Below are 15807 nucleotides of genomic sequence, written 5' to 3'. Positions count from 1 at the left end.
GGGGGGTCACTTCATAGATAGGCGGACTCATGGTTGTGCGCTCCCGGGGTCATTCGAACAGTTGGTGTGTAATGCCTCCCATCCCCCCCCCCCCTCCCCTATTTTTGTTGATATACTCGGCTTGGTGCCGCTGCTTGTTTGTTGGGGGGAGACCTCACCGTGCGGGAGGGAGAAGCCGGGGATATGTTTTGATGGCCCTCCTCCAACTTATTATGTTCTCTCCGCCCACCCGTCCGGGTGGGCCCTTTCTCACTCTCTTTTTCCCTGTCTCTTCTATATTTCGGGTCTAGTTCCAGGGCGACAGGCACACTGCTGGGGGGTGGGGCCATACTCATTTGCAGAGGTGCAGGGTGGGGGGATGGGGGAGGGGACTCTTTCGTCTTTATCTTTTTTTCCATGGCCTCCTTTTTCTCCACTGTCTCTTTTTGCCCTTTTTTTCTGGGATCAGTGCGATACACCACCCTGCTTGTGAATCGTTTGCTCTTCATGTGTGCCACAGTTTCTGGGGGGTTCGCTGGGCTTTAGGTACGGGGACCAGTAGGCGCAACTCTCTTTGATGTCTTTCCCCATCCGTACTTTCTCGCGCCTGCACCATCGCCTAACTGTATTGCTGCTAATTGTTTGTCTCTTATCCTGGCCCTTCTCACTGTTGGTAAATTGTCTGGCACCTGATCCTATTCTTTTGTTTCATCATAAAATGAAAAACCTTCTCTTTCCTGGTGCCCTACCTGCGCGGCTTATTGGCCGGACTATATTGAATTTAAGACTTCGCTCTCCGAGGTGCCGCCTGTGTTGACATTCGCTTGTTATTATCCTGATTATTTAGCGGCCGGCCCCGAGGGGTTGTAGGCCCATACATGTAAATGATTGAAACATCAATAAAGGTTTTTCAAAAAAAAAAAAAAAAAAAAAAAAAACATTTACATTCCCCAATACCAGGTTCCCCCGGAGAACATCAGAGGACCAAACTGAAACAAAAATCCAACATGGATTCCAAACAATAAATGCCTAATCGCAATCGCCTGGGGGGTAATGGCCAGAACTGCGACAGTTCCTAGAGGCAACGTATCGCCCATTTGAAAATGTCCTGGATACATTGGTACATTTCCCTATGCAGCTTAGTTATACTAGACCCATTACAGCAGTCACCAACAATAGTATACACTGTACATTACTCTTTATACGTTACCACTCCTGGACTACTGGACCATAACATCAAAAGTCCTTAGCAACTTATGCCGTAATCGAAGGGAACAGTGTGAGGCTAGTTTCAGAGTCAGAGCGCACTGTGTCCCCATCCTAAGAGTGCTCTGAAGTCTCCGCAGTCTGAGCATCATGAGCAGCCAGCGCTGCCGCCGTCAGGAGCGCATCCTCGTGACTGCTCGTGATTTGTCCCAATGTTGGGCCAGCGTCCGTTGTGTTTATAGAGCTGCCAGATCCCAGTCTGGGTAGTCCGGTAGATCATATCGGGGAGGCCCGCCGTAGCTGTCCCGAAGGAAGTGATGTCTGAGAAGTCCCCGGTGTAAAGGTTATTTCAAGCCAGTCCACCGCCTCCTCTGGGTCATCAAAAAAATATGATTTTTGTCCATGAACAACTTTCAGTCTAGCAGGGAAAAGCAGTGCATATTTCAAGTTACATGCGCGTAGGGACTTCTTGACTCCCAAAAAAGTAGCCCTAGCTTTCTGTACCGCGTGTGTAAAATCCGGATAGAGAGAGATAGTCTTGTTCTCGAAGTGTATGGGAGCATTTTCTCTGGCAGCTCGTAGGATTGTGTTGCGGTCTTTGTAATGTAGTATGCGCGCTATCAGCGGGCGGGGTGGCGCCCCCGGCTGAGGAGGTCTGGGAGGCACACGGTGCGCCCTCTCCACACTGTACAAGGACGTTAGGCCTGTCGTGGCCACATGATCCCTCAGCCAGTCTTCAACGAATTGCGTAGGGTTAGATCCCTCGCTGCGCTCTGGCATCCCAAGTATACGGACATTATTGCGGTGGGACCTCCCTTCCGCATCATCCACTCTGTCCTGCAGGCCTTTCAATTGACCTTGGAATTGTTCGAGCTGCATGGAGTGCAGAGTCTGCTGAGGTATAAGATCATCTAATGCTAGTTTATTGGACTTGACCTTATCGACCAGTTTCTTGTGATCATCTTGGAGTAGGCCAAGGTTGGTGGACATTGTTCCCATATGCTCCTCCAGTGCCGTCCGCGAGTCCCGTATTTCTTTTAAGATCAAGTCCAGCTTCGCATTGTGCGGATCTGTTCCAGTGGGAGGTATCACGTCGCTGCCCGAGGCATTGGAGGGATCACTGCCGAATAGAAGCTGCGTTTCGCCACCGGCGCCCGCATCCGCTTGTTTGCTCTTGGTGTTGCGTCCCATCATGCCTCGCCGTCCGCCCCTCCGCCTCCGCCTCCGCTCCAGTATGGTCACCCGATGGGCCACTAGGGCGCTATACCCCACACCACGGCACCCACAAACAAGTTCCAGTCTTCACTGCCCAACAGGACGTCTTCAGCCACAAATCCCGCAGGTCACGGGTCCGGAGTCTTAACCATTCGCCAAGCCCGCACCCCTCGCGCACACTATCAGGAATGCCAGCCCCCGTACCTTTGATTAGCCGCTGAATAGTTCCAGCAGTGACAGTATCCACCTAGTCACTGCCTGACCCCCGTACAACCCCACATTCAGGGTAACCAGCAGTTGGAGGAGATCACCAGTCTTTGTATTTGTGGTCACTATGCCGGGGGCAGGGGCACAAGTAGGCACAAGGGGGGCCAGCAATAGCGCTCTATCCTGTGCAGTGAAGGTCAGAAGTCACCACAGACGGAGGCAGCACTGTAGTATGGCCTGATGTATTTCGCAGTCACCCGTATGCAGTGGGGTGCCGCGATGTCCGGCTCTTTACCAGGGGCAGTTCCGCCTCGCAGCCGCGATTCACCTCAAACCGCCAAAATATGCCCTCAGCAAGGGCGAGGAGGAGTTAGCGCCGCCGCCGACTCCACGCTCCGCAGCGCCAGTTCTCCCCGCACTCGCTCTGGCTCTCGCTCTTATAAGGGCGCATCTCATCCCCACCTACGTTGGTGCCGGCTCAGATCCGTCCGCCCATAGCCGCCATGTTTGCCGCCGCAGTCTCTGCTCCAAAGGAGCGGACACTCACCGCAGGCAATCACCGCTCCACCCCCGATCAAGCATGATGTCCACAATCTTCCTGCCAGCACCACCCAGGGCTTACATATGTGCCGCAGCAGTTGCAGAAGATCAGCGAGACGGTCTCTCTAGGGACACGGCTCCACCCCTCTTCGCTCCACGACTCTGATGTTGTTCAAGATCTACGTACTTCTTTGCCAGGATTCCGCTGCCGTATGGCGGTCAGAAACACAGCCACCGGGTCCAGGAGTGTTCCACCACTACAGGATGGGCCACCCAGCCGTGCAGGTCCAGTATATGCCAGGATAATTTGCTTTTTGTCAGGGTAATGGACGGAGCTCTTTCAGCTCACGTCCTCCATGCTCGCCAGTTGGCCATGCCCCCGTGTTTCTCCTTTTTAAACTAACCACAAATAAATGTAGCTTTATGAACACTTACACATGCTGCCACTCTCAGAGATTGCTGATTACACTTGTACAGCGCCAGTGCCCGAAGGGTGTTGTGGGACTGCTCTTATTTTATACGTAGCCTATCAGTATCTTAAACATCTTTCTAAACACCGACAGTAATGAAGAGTGTTTTACTTCCAAGTGGAAATTATGACATAGATAATGATGTTCCTGTTTTTTCTTCTTGTTTATTCATGTTGCATTTTATGTTTTCAAATAATTCAAAAACAGCAAAAATATTTATAAAGGAATGAATGAATATGCACAAAGATTTGAGTAAGTCGTCTTTTATGAATCTGAAGCCAGATTCTAACTTGACTGAGTGATATGTATAGGATTTCTTTCTGGATGAGGTTTAATACAAATGTTTACATGGAGCAGCGTTCTTATAAGCTGCCTTCTTTAAAGGAAATTAACAATAAGTAGACATAGGTAAGATGACCCCAGGGAGTGTCTGCTGGCATTATTATTTTAGTTTGTTACTGCACTGTTTTGTGGCTTTCATATAATGCCTGGATAATCAGCACATCTTAATATACAACATTAAATGTTGGTGTATTTCCTGTGTGCACACTTAGGATTTATTTCTTTTTCTTTAGACACAGACTTACTTCAAGATTTTTCTCAAGGATCTGTAGCAGAAGAGAAACTTACTTCTCTTTCGAACAGACAGCTACTAGAGATGGTCCATGCCATGAAATGTAAGTGAATAGTGGGGTTAATTTAACAAATAAGATATAAAAGATCATATTTTAAAACACAGAATGAACATTGGTCTCTACTGCCTTTTATATTTAATTATATATTAAAGAAACATATCTGTAAGATATGTTTCTATGTTACATTGAATTTATATGTTAAGAAAATTGACCAAAACATGTATACACAACCTCAATAAGACAAAAAAATCCAGTTACATAAAATTACATACATATGTTCACATCAGGATGCTCACTTGCTTTTTTGTGTTTATCAAATTGCCCCTCCTTTGCCCTCTCAAAGGAGCCAACACACTTGTGGGTTAATTCTACCTATGGTCTGTTTCTTGTGCTTGACCTTGGAGACCCAACTACTACAGGTAAAATGTTGAGTATCCTCTTCAATATATAGACAATTGTATGGCCATACAATGGTAGGTTCACCAGAACATATATGGTATTATTGCAAACCCCCAACATTCTAGTTTCCTCTTGAATACCTTGTAGTCCATCCAGACAGGCCTAGTTCTTTTATCATCTTCATCAGAGAGTGACCTTCGTTTGTTTACTGGTCTTTTTTCAAGGATTTCAGTGGGTTGCCATTCGTCATTTAGTTTAAATGGTGTATATAATCCTTGTGCCTTTTTGACTTTACTCTTTGTAATCATCCTGGCTCCTTTCCTTTTTTACATTGTAGCAGCATCCTTGTATGAATTTAATCAACTATTTTATTGGAGTAGAAAGGGATACCCTTGACTAGGGTAAGCATGGTTTCCGATAATTGTTTTCAAAGATGGTTACAACCAGAAGTGCCTGCCCTAGATAATCATCAGCCACCATATTTTTTAATGATATTTTATGTTAGATATGATAGACTCTATTCCTATAGAATAGAAAGCAAAACAAAGGAACAAAAAAGCAAATATGATACAGCAAAAAACTGCGCTGAGAAAAAATGCTAATTTTACGAGAAAGCAGAATCCTAATTAAACAGATTAAGCAAGGGAAAAGAAGTGATACAAACAGACTACGGGAACTGAAAACTCAGTATAAGAAAAACTAATGGGATCTGTGGAACAAATTGCTCTTGTCAAGCCGACAACGGAATAGTAAACAATTCTGGCAATTGATAAATGGCCTGTCTGTAGGGCACAAACAACACTGAAACTCAGGTATAAATACAGCTATGAGGGAAAAACATGTGTGGAAATATACGCCGAAACAGCGGCCAAAGGAATGCAAGATTACATAGTGAGTGACAGAAAAACAAGTATATGCCAAGCATCAACAGGCTTGGTAATATTACCAAATGATAAAAGGGACAAAAAGAATATAACAAACAGCTTGGAAAACGTCACACCTGCCGTGGAAATCGACCAACTAGAAAAAACTATAAAGAATCTAAAATCAGAGGGAGCAGCAGGACCAAAATGTATACCCACCGCTCTTTTTAAGAAAATCCTTATTATTGGGCAGAATACTTTACCCCATTATTTAATGTGCTATATATTATGAACTCCGTCCCTGATTCCTGGAAAGGCAGCATCTTCCAGTCCATATATAAAAGCAGAAATCCTAGAATAACAAGCTATAGACTCATAGCATTAACTGATGTGGAGGCAAAGCTATATGCAGCCTGTCTTCTGCAGCACCTGAAATCTTGGCTAGAAGTAAACAACATCTTGCCCTGACTGCAAACAGGGTTTAGGGCAGGAATGGGGACCTTAGTTAAACTCAACAGCCCTGACACTGTTGGCAGAAAAGGCTGAAACAAGAAAAATGCAGCTATATGCATGCTTTGTAGATCTCAATTCTGCCTTTGATCGAGTTCCACGGGAGGACTTGTGGAAAAAAATGGCTGCATGGGGCGTACCGAATAGCCTATTAAAGGCAATTAAAGAGCTATATACAGGAACTTGGGCCCAGGTCAAAATTGGTGATGGCAAGAGTGTAACGAACAAAGTTTACACAAATAAAGGATTAAAACAGGGGTGTGTATTGGCCCCATGCCTCTTTAATATATATCCAGACCTAGCACACACTATACGGAACATCACCGCTCATCCGCCCATACTGGCTCAAGAAGAAATGGAATACCTACTGTACGCTGCCAATATTGTCTTATTGAGTCAAGCGCCAATAGTACTTCAGCGAAGTATGGATGTCTTAAAAACATACATGGATAAAAATGGGCTAGAGCTAAATCTGAAGAAAACCAAAGTGGTTTGGTTGGTAGACTCGAAGATCAAGAAGTACACCTGGTTCTTGGAAGGGAACAAAGTTGAGGAACTTAGGTCATACAAATACTTAGGATTCATAGTGGAGCATCAAATGAAAGGTAAACAACACATAGAAACAATGCATGCAAAAGCGCAATCCTTAAACTACGGCTTCAGAACATTAAGAACGAAACTGAGCTGTCCTTCATTTGACCATCTTTTAACAGTGATGAGTGCTCAGATAATGCCAACTGTGACTTACGGAATGGAAACACTGAAAGGATGCGCAGAAGGCATCTTAAAAAAAATCCAAACAAGAGCATACAAATCTGTGTTCAGAATCGCGAAAACGGCATATCCAGTGCGTTTGGAGTTTTGGCTGCTGAATCAAAAATACCAATGCAAAGGAGCCTTTCTAAAACTATGTTGGAGAATATGTGCGTCAGAAAGAGGGTCAATCAATCATATGTGCTGGAAAGAAATAGAGAAGCAATTACAACAAAATAGAAAAGATTCTTGGGGGCTATATCTAAAACAGGCTATCGTAGAACTTGGAATAGACGATGCCTGGCGTGCAAGTATTGGGAAACAGGGTTTTTATAAAGTGATAAAAGCTACTAACAAGCATCTTTCATACTTAACAGACAAGACAAGCCTTGCACAGGACAGTGATTAATTTCTATTAAAAAACTTACGGCAACAGGATTACCTTACAGCACACTTTTCATGAAAAATAAAACTCCATTTTATGCAGTCCCGTTTTGGAAAATGAGAAATAAAACACCTAATGCCATCCTGAAAGGATCAGACATCGAACAAAGAATATCGTTTATGCAAATATACGGAAGAAACTCTTGCACACATGTTCTGCGTTTGCCCGAGTTACCTGACAGAAAGAAAGATAATGCTGAAAAGAATCTTCAGAGAACTAGAAATACGAACATGCAAGCTAGCTGTAACCCATTGGTTGGGTGGCTCCTCTATACCGCTTATATGCCGGGTAGTAAAATTTGTAAAAGTAAACATGGAAGCATTAGAGCAATCAAATTTAGGGCATCAGCACCTTGACAAAGAACTATAACTGGGAAGCATATTGTATCTGCACTTTAACAAAGGGTTTACGTAACGTACAATGAAATAACAGTAATTTTGCTGAGCGGAAGAACTGAAGGTCAAATCTATAGAAATTAGAATTAAACAAGAGATTAAAACAAAAGAACAAAGACAACACACTTTAAAACCCGTTACAACGAGAAAGAAGACACGCAAATTAAAATGTACCTCTGCTTAATAGCACTTAAAATACTAGCTCTTGCAAATTGAATAACGGGATCGCATAAAGCCCTGAGAAACATTGTCATGCACTGAGTAGCACGTTTTTCAAATTGAGGCCACAGAAGAACTGCATTAATGTAATTTGTATACTCATTTGTAAATTGAAGTAATATGTTTGTTTTAAAAGATTTGTCAGAAACATAAGTTTATAATCAAATTTTATGAAATGTAATGAATGTATGATTGTGTAACGGTTTTTATTGACCAAAAAAAACATAAAATAAATAAAATACGAAGATACACTATATACCTAATAATTTCTTCAAGGGCTCTTCATGACAACTGGAAACATATTTGAAAGCATTCTAAAAGAGGCAAGAGATTCCAGAAGCATAGGGGGAAGCACAAAAAGCATGGATCCCTTCTCACAGCCTAGTGACTCATAATAACTCCTAAAAGGCCTGGTGTTACTTATCAGAGTAATACACATGTTTTTTAGTATTCTTTATCAAACTAATGGGAATTTCCATATTGAGTGAGGGACTGAATGAATGACTGAAAATGTATTGCATAGATATAATAAAATACCAATTATAATCATAAAACAATAAAATCTGTGTAAATACTAACAAAATAGGCAATAACAGCCATGAATTTAAAAGACATAAATTATCCAAAATGGTGATATGCAGAGTCTAAACATTTCATAAACTTCCAAAAGAATTGCATATCATTAGCAGAGAAACAATGTCTGATTGCTTCATGAATTGTTCTACAGTTTACTATTATGCAAGAGGACATCAGGTATTTTTTCCTCACAGACAGTAAAGATAGGCACAGACACACAATATGTTCTAATGATTCTTCCTTATGGCCACAAAGCCTAATGCATGGCACTTCTTATTCCACGATCTCTCAAACTGGGCAATTAGTATATAGAGTAAAGGGGACATTGGTATATAGAGAAAACCTAACCTCAACTACTTAACTTTACAAGCTGGATTTAAGGTACAGGAAAGATAACCCTGAGCTATGTTCAGGTAGGTGTTTGAGGTATAACATGAAGTTTGTAAGCCTGTAAGAGGGCTAAATCTTTGTTGCGAGGCAGCTTTCATAGCTTTCTAAACGAGGCCCTTCCGAGACAACTGTGGCTCTTTTGTTAAGATCAATAGAGGAGGTGGGTTATTCTGGCTTAAAACCTTACTAATACCCGCAATACTCAATGATGATTGCAGCTCATTATATATATAATTTTTCAATGTGTCTTCTGTAGCGTTAAAACAATCACATATATTATTTAGAACTGGACTAGTCTGTTTTAGGGCTAATGAGGTTAAAGCAAACTCCAGCCGAATCTTACATTGACAGGATGAAGGCCAAGTAATAACTTAATTTTGTTAATATATAATTTGTCCAACTCGGCTATGATTTTAACATTAAAAACCATGGAAGCATGCAAAAGGGTCAGAATTTGCTTGCTATTGAAAGCTGTTATTGCAGGAGAGATTGCTTGACCGTCATAAGTATAAAAAACATTTTTCAACAACTGCATTATTATTTGAGCTTTTATTCATTTATTAGCTAGATAGTTTGATCACTTAAAATTCTTGTCAATTGGTACGGCAAGATCATTTTAATGTGTCATTCCTTCTAAAGGATGACTCTCAACTGTAAAACCTAGGTACACTCTTCTGTGTCCAAACAACATTATTTGGGTTCACAGTTGATCTGCAGATCATTTGACTGATTGAACATACATGGCATCGACAATTGGGTCTGTTATGCTCTACGTGTTAATGCAAAAGTATGATATTGTCTGCATATGCTAGGTAACTGATGGGCTTATTACCTAATTTAGGGGCAAGGCCGTCCCAGTGATCCAAAAACAGGAATAGGTCGGCCATATATAAAGAAATTAACAACAAGGTTAAGACACACCCCTGTTTTAGGCCTTTTGCGGTATTGTTCTTGGAGACAACCCTCGCCTTGCAACCTTAATTTGGATCCAGGTGATATCATGCAGTGCAATTAAAACAATATAACAAAGTTTGATCGATGACCCATCTGATTAATTTACTCCACAGTTTGGCCCTGTTAACTTTATCAAAAGCTTGTGACTAGTCAAAATAACAAACATACAATGACAGGTGCCTTTTCAATGTTTTTCACTAGAAATGTGAAAGCTGTGATGGTATCACTGATAAAGCAACCTGATCTAAATCCAGTTTGAATAATGGGGATTTGTTTGCTGTTAAACGCCCAATCACACAGGTGCGACAAAGTTGACAAAAAGCTTCCTTTCTGCATTCAATAGAGCCATAATACGATAGTTTTTCAGTTTATTCTTCAGGCCTTTCTTATAAATTGGATCTATTAAAGCGCCTCTCCAGGATAGATGAATTTGGCCTGACTGTAAAACAAACTAAAACAATTTGCTTAGGCTCTCTGCCCAAAGATCCAGGTCGGCTTTTAATATGTCGATGGGAATTCCATTGGGTTTTGCGGGTTTAGATGAGTGCAACTTTTTTATTTGCCCTAGTATTTCCTTGGTAGTAATTGTAAACTCTGGATTGAAGTATGCAGGCATTTGGTATGACAACATAGTTGTGTTGGTATTTGTGTCATTAATGAACAACTTCCATTTGTCAAATGGGATAAAGTGATCAGTTGCCAGTTGCAGCGCAGTAAGACCTAACTCCATGGCCAATCAGAGTCCAAAAATGCTTATAGAGTTATTTTATTTGATTGTAAGATGCAAGTCCGCCTGTGCTGCCTTTTGTTGGACGTGTCGGAGCTCCTGAACTTTTTTCCAATAGCCTTTTTTAACTCTTTTTTTTTATAAACAAATTTTTGTTTTATTGAATTGACAAAATAAAATAAATACACCAGCCATACAGCCTCACGCCATGAAATTCTAGGACTAAGAAAGGAAGTTAGCACCACTTGGTTTACAAACATTGGTAAAAGCATATAAATATAAAGTTGGACATTCCCTTTATGACTAAACCACATCCTCCAACCATTTCCCCCAAACCCTACGGTATTTCTTAGGACATCCACGAGCCTCATACATAACCTTCTCCTGCGTGGCACACCAGTCCACCCCAGTCCTCCAACGTCCAACGCTCGGAGGTTTGGGGAGCTTCCAGGAGGTTGCAATGTCTCTTTTTGCAACCACCATTGCCGTAGTATAAAACAACTTTTCATTCCGAGACCCAGCCAGCCCATGAGTGATGCCCAGGATTGTGTGTTTTGGGTCATGGGGGATCTCCCAGCCCAAAACCACGGTGAGTTCCTCCTCAATTTCTCCCCAGAACTGCTCCAAGCGGGGGCATACCCACACCATGTGGAAAAAGTCTGCGAGATCGTGACCACATCTAGCACAAGCTGAAGTTGGGCTGAATCCGGCTCGGTGAAGGCGCATCGGGGTGAGATATGTAGTATGCAAATAATATAGTTGCACCCAGCGCAATCTAGCAGAGACAGTGACCGTCCTAGGAGCCATAAGGGCGTCACGCCAGTCCTCCTCATCCAAGGTGCCCACCCAACCCTCCCATTGAGCCTGCAGTCGGTCTAAGGAAGTGAGGGCATTGTTGATCAGTGTGCGATAAATACGGGAGATGCCACCCCTCCCCAGGTCACCTAGCATTATCTGGGCCCCTTGCGGGCTGTGGTCGAGAAGACATGTACCTGTCGTGAGGTGGATGTGGAGGGCGTGGTGCAACTGCAAGTATCTATAGAATTGCAACAGATGCAAGGAATATCTGTTTTGAAGGTCACCAAAGGACCGCGTGTGATCCCCCGCCCACACATCACCTAGCTGCGAAATGCCTATGAGATCCCAGGCCCTGAAACCCTGCAGTGTGTTAACTTCCTTGAGCCAGGTCCCCTGCCACAAAGGTGTACATTGGGTCAGTGTGTTCGTCCATTTGGTATGCCGCAATGCAGCTCGCCAGGCCAGCAACACCGAGTGTGTTACCTCCGGTAATCGTGAGGGAATAGGGGCCCCATGCAACATAGCCTGAATCCTGGCAAAGCCCAATTCCCCAACCTCGAGCCTGTAAGCCGGGTCTGACCAACCCCCGTTGAACCAATCATGTATAGAGAGAAGCAGCGTGGCCAAATAGTACAAACAGAGATGGGTCATTCCCAAGCCCCCATTGAACGAGGGGATCCTACAGACATTGAGTGCCCATCGAGCCCTACCTTTCCCCCAGAAAAACTTGTTGGCTATGCTATTGAGTTCACTGAACCAGGCCCTAGGAAAGCCCATGGGGGTGTTTTGTAATACATAGAGGAAGCGGGGGCGCACCATCATTTTAAATAGGGCGACCCTCCCCATGGGGTTCAGGGGCAATGGTTGCCACCTCTGGAGGTCTGCCTTAACCCGTTTCACCAGGGGAGCAACGTTAAGGGCCCAGCTGAGCTCAGGGAGTAAGGTCATCCATATACCCAAATATTTGAAGGATTGACGGCGGAGAGGAATGTTGGATTGCCAGTCAAAACATTTGCGGGACAGGTGGAGGGGAACCAGGGCCGACTTATCAGGGTTCAGCCTGAGGCCTGTTCAAAGAGGTGAAGAATGCGGAGGCAATGGGGTCCTGACCGGGTGGGATCTGCCAAGTAGATGAGGACGTCATCCGCATAGAGTGCAATTTTGTCTGGGTCGGTGTTGGGCCACTCCCATCCCTGCATATGTTTGCACGATCGCATCATGGATGCCAAGGGCTCCATCACCAAGGCGAAAAGCAGGGGGGACAGGGGACAACCCTGTCTTGTTCCCCTGCGAACCGGGAAGGGCTCTGACAGAACCCTATTCACCAGGACACAGGCGCGGGGAGAGCCGTAAAGAACATTAACCATGGCACGAAAATGGGGACCAAGTCCCATCTTATCAAGGACATGTTCCAAAAACCCCCAATCCACCAAATCAAAGGCCTTTTCAAAATCCACCAGAAGCATCGCGAGGTACGGAGTGAGAAGATGACGATGTGCCAAGGCGACTTGCAGTCTACTGAGACAGTGCCTGGTGCCACGTGAGGGCATGAACCCGCATTGGTCAGGATGGACCAGCGTGGCCAAATGGGGTTTGAGTCGTTGGGCAAGGATCGTGGTGAACAATTTAACCTCGGCATTAATGAGGGAGATAGGCCGGTAGTCCGCTCACAGTTTTGAGGGTGGCTGGGACTTGGGGAGAATCACAATGGTGGCCATATCTGTCTCCCGCGGAAAGGAGCCCTTTTCAACAGCCTCCCGAAACAGGCCCGCCAGATGCAGAGAGAGAATGTCCCGATACTGCATGTAATACTCTTGAGGGAGGCCGCCTGGGCCCGGTGTCTTGCCGGAGGAGACAAGAGCAATCGCTCCCTCTATCTCATCACGCGTGATGGGGCGATCGAGATCTTTCTGGCTAACGGGGTCTAAGCTGGGGAGGAGGTCACCCCCGACCTCCAACATGTTTGCGAGAAAAAGGGATGGGGGTCTGGCCTCGTAAAGTCGATGGTAATAGGAGGCAAAGGCACAGGCCATCCCCTCTGGGGAACGGCACAACGAGCCGTCCTGCGCCATGACCTCGGGAATGATGTGGTTTGTCCTAGGGTATGTGGCAAGGCGATGGAGGAGCCACTTTTTTTAACTCTTTAATGTGTGAATCCCAAAGTGTAGTTGATTGCTCCAGTAAGATGTGACGTAGTTGCATTCAGTACTCCCTTTGAGTGCTGTCCAACCTGGTAATGCAGAATCTTGTAGTTAAGTTTCCCAGACCTTAGTCTTGAAGAGATAAAAAGCATAACTTGTTTTAAGAAATAGTCCCATCGGTGGTATCCCAGTTTATTAATATCTTAATTGGAAAATCAGGAATTTCAAGCGCCTTTAAATTATCTGTCAGTTCCACATTCCATTTGATTATGCACTGATTAATAGATATCACAGAGTTATCTTAGAAAGAATCGACTGTTGCCCAGGTTCTATGGGCAGATTGTGTAGGAGAGTAGGATCTGCTTCACATGGGTACCCCCACTTTTTGCTGGTGTTTCACTGTTTTTCGACCTTAGTCTGGCTGTGGCCCTGCTAATCAGGACCACAGCCTAGCTGCTTCCTCTCCAAAATGGTTTGCATGTACATTAGGTACATATCTAATTGGACCCTGGAGTGCCTCATAAGCCCCTAGTATATGGTATACTATGTACCTAGGGCATAGGTACCTCAGAGGCCTACTAGGGGCTGCAGCATATATTATGCCACCCCTGGGAAGCACTCCAAAATGGCACCACAGGTCTGCTTCTGCAACCTGGGTAAGGGTGTGCTTGCACCCCTTACAGTGGTATAGGCTACCTATATCCACACATATATACAGACACATATAAACCTATAAGTCACTCCTATGGCAGGCCTTGACAATCCTGAAGGTAGAATGCTTGGTTTTATGTGAGAGGGGCCCAAGCCTGAGCTGAGCCCCTCTGCAGCTTTCGGAAATACTTCCTTATGGCTGTTCTGTGATACAGCCATACCATATACTCTTAAGTGCATTATAACCTCGCGGTAAATGCTAACTTTGGAATGGCTGCATCAAAACATGTTGTGGTGTCAAACACTTTGGAAAACTACCCCACCCCCCCCGCAAATTCTGGCGGCGGGGGTAGCATTCCACCCTTCTAGAGGGAAAGACATGTTCACACTGGTCAAACCCGGTAGGACTTTCCTGAGCCCTAGCATCACAAAATAGATGCCTCTGCCACAGACACGGGTCTGGCCTCCTGCTGCTGACCGAAACTCCGGCAGGGGAGGCCTGGACAATAGGTTTCCTGTCGAAGGGAGGAGTGACCACCTCTCCAGACAGGCAGATGTGTATTGGGGCTGAGTGGGAGCACTCTCTGGTGCTTTGAAGTCCTGCACTGGGAGCATGTTTGCTGTCCCTGTGCATAGCCCAGTTCAAACCGGTTGCAGGGGCTACCTGCCCCTGCTCTGGTGCGAAAGTGGACAAAGGAAATGGGTGTAACCACCCCGCTTTCCAAGCCCACCCATAGGTGGGGCCATAGAGTTAGTCCATCCCCTAAACTTACTATAAGTATAGGAATCCAGTCCCTAGGACTTTAGATTACCCTGGACGAAACTCTGCAACATATATCCTGGACCTTCGACGTTCTATCCTGACTAGAAGACTGAAGAAATCTCCCTTGGGGTCAAGGAGTGAATCCCCTGCTTGGCAGGCACCAAAGAAGCAACTAACCGTCTGCATCGCTGATCTCCCTCCGGATGCCGAAGTCTTTGCATCACCAGAGGTAGATTTCCAGACTTCTCCGAGGCTACTCTGAGTCCACAGCAAAGCTGAGGCCCGTGGCTATCGTGGGTGATGTGGAACTGTGACCACTGGACACCGTTAACTTTTGCAGCAACACTATCTTCCTGGTCCTCCTCAAAGTTGTGCTTTGGGCTCTGAGTAGCCCCAGCCTTGAGCACCTTATGCACTGAAGATTGTTGGCCTCCACTCCACGAGTGACCCGTGGGCCAGCTTCAAGTGCGACCGCTCGAGGCTCCTTCACGATCACTAGTCCGTTGGCTAGCAGGTCCCCACGAAGGCAACTCCTTTTCTAATTGGGCTTACCTGGTTGCTCCAGATGTGCCCTGACTTACCCTTGCTGGGTGAGTCCCTCAGACCTTGCTGGTCTGCACAGCAGTCCTTTCTCTGAATTCCAGTGACTTGCCATTGCCAAGGCTTGTTGGGTCCATTCTGGTCGTCGATACTGCAGCACTCGACAGACTTTGTGGGACAGCTTGAATCCGGCTCGTGGACTTCGTGGACGGCTCCTGGACCTCGTGGTTGAAGAGTCAAGACACCCATCAACTCACCTGAAGCACCCGACATCTGTGGGCATTGGTCCATCCTGCCCTCGGTCACTGGCAAGTGACCCAGACTCTGTCCCCTCTGCTTTCAGGTTCCTTCCATCCTAGATCCAGCCTTGGATCTCTGCGGACACTTCTCCTCTTCACGGCAGCAGCAGTTCTTTGCAGGCTTCCATTGAA

The 15807-nt window shown here is 45.2% G+C and overlaps 1 protein-coding gene across 3 annotated transcripts in view; it reads left to right on the top strand.

The window, feature by feature from the left end:
- NSUN7 (NOP2/Sun RNA methyltransferase family member 7) overlaps window positions 1-15807 on the top strand; it is a 1257082-nt gene that overhangs the window by 1054012 nt on the left and 187263 nt on the right. For all 3 annotated transcript variants that reach the window (XM_085642201.1, XM_085642202.1, XM_085642203.1), the window contains one exon: window positions 4193-4294. In XM_085642201.1, coding sequence (XP_085498327.1) covers window positions 4193-4294 — 102 coding nt within the window. The remainder of the gene's footprint in view (window positions 1-4192; window positions 4295-15807) is intronic.

The sequence above is a fragment of the Triturus cristatus genome, chromosome 2_2 (genome assembly GCF_964204655.1).
Source record: "Triturus cristatus chromosome 2_2, aTriCri1.1, whole genome shotgun sequence".
Taxonomy (NCBI): Eukaryota; Metazoa; Chordata; class Amphibia; order Caudata; family Salamandridae; genus Triturus; species Triturus cristatus.
The sequence above is the reverse complement of the archived record's forward strand: the minus strand, read 5'-3'. Positions and strand labels throughout refer to the sequence as shown.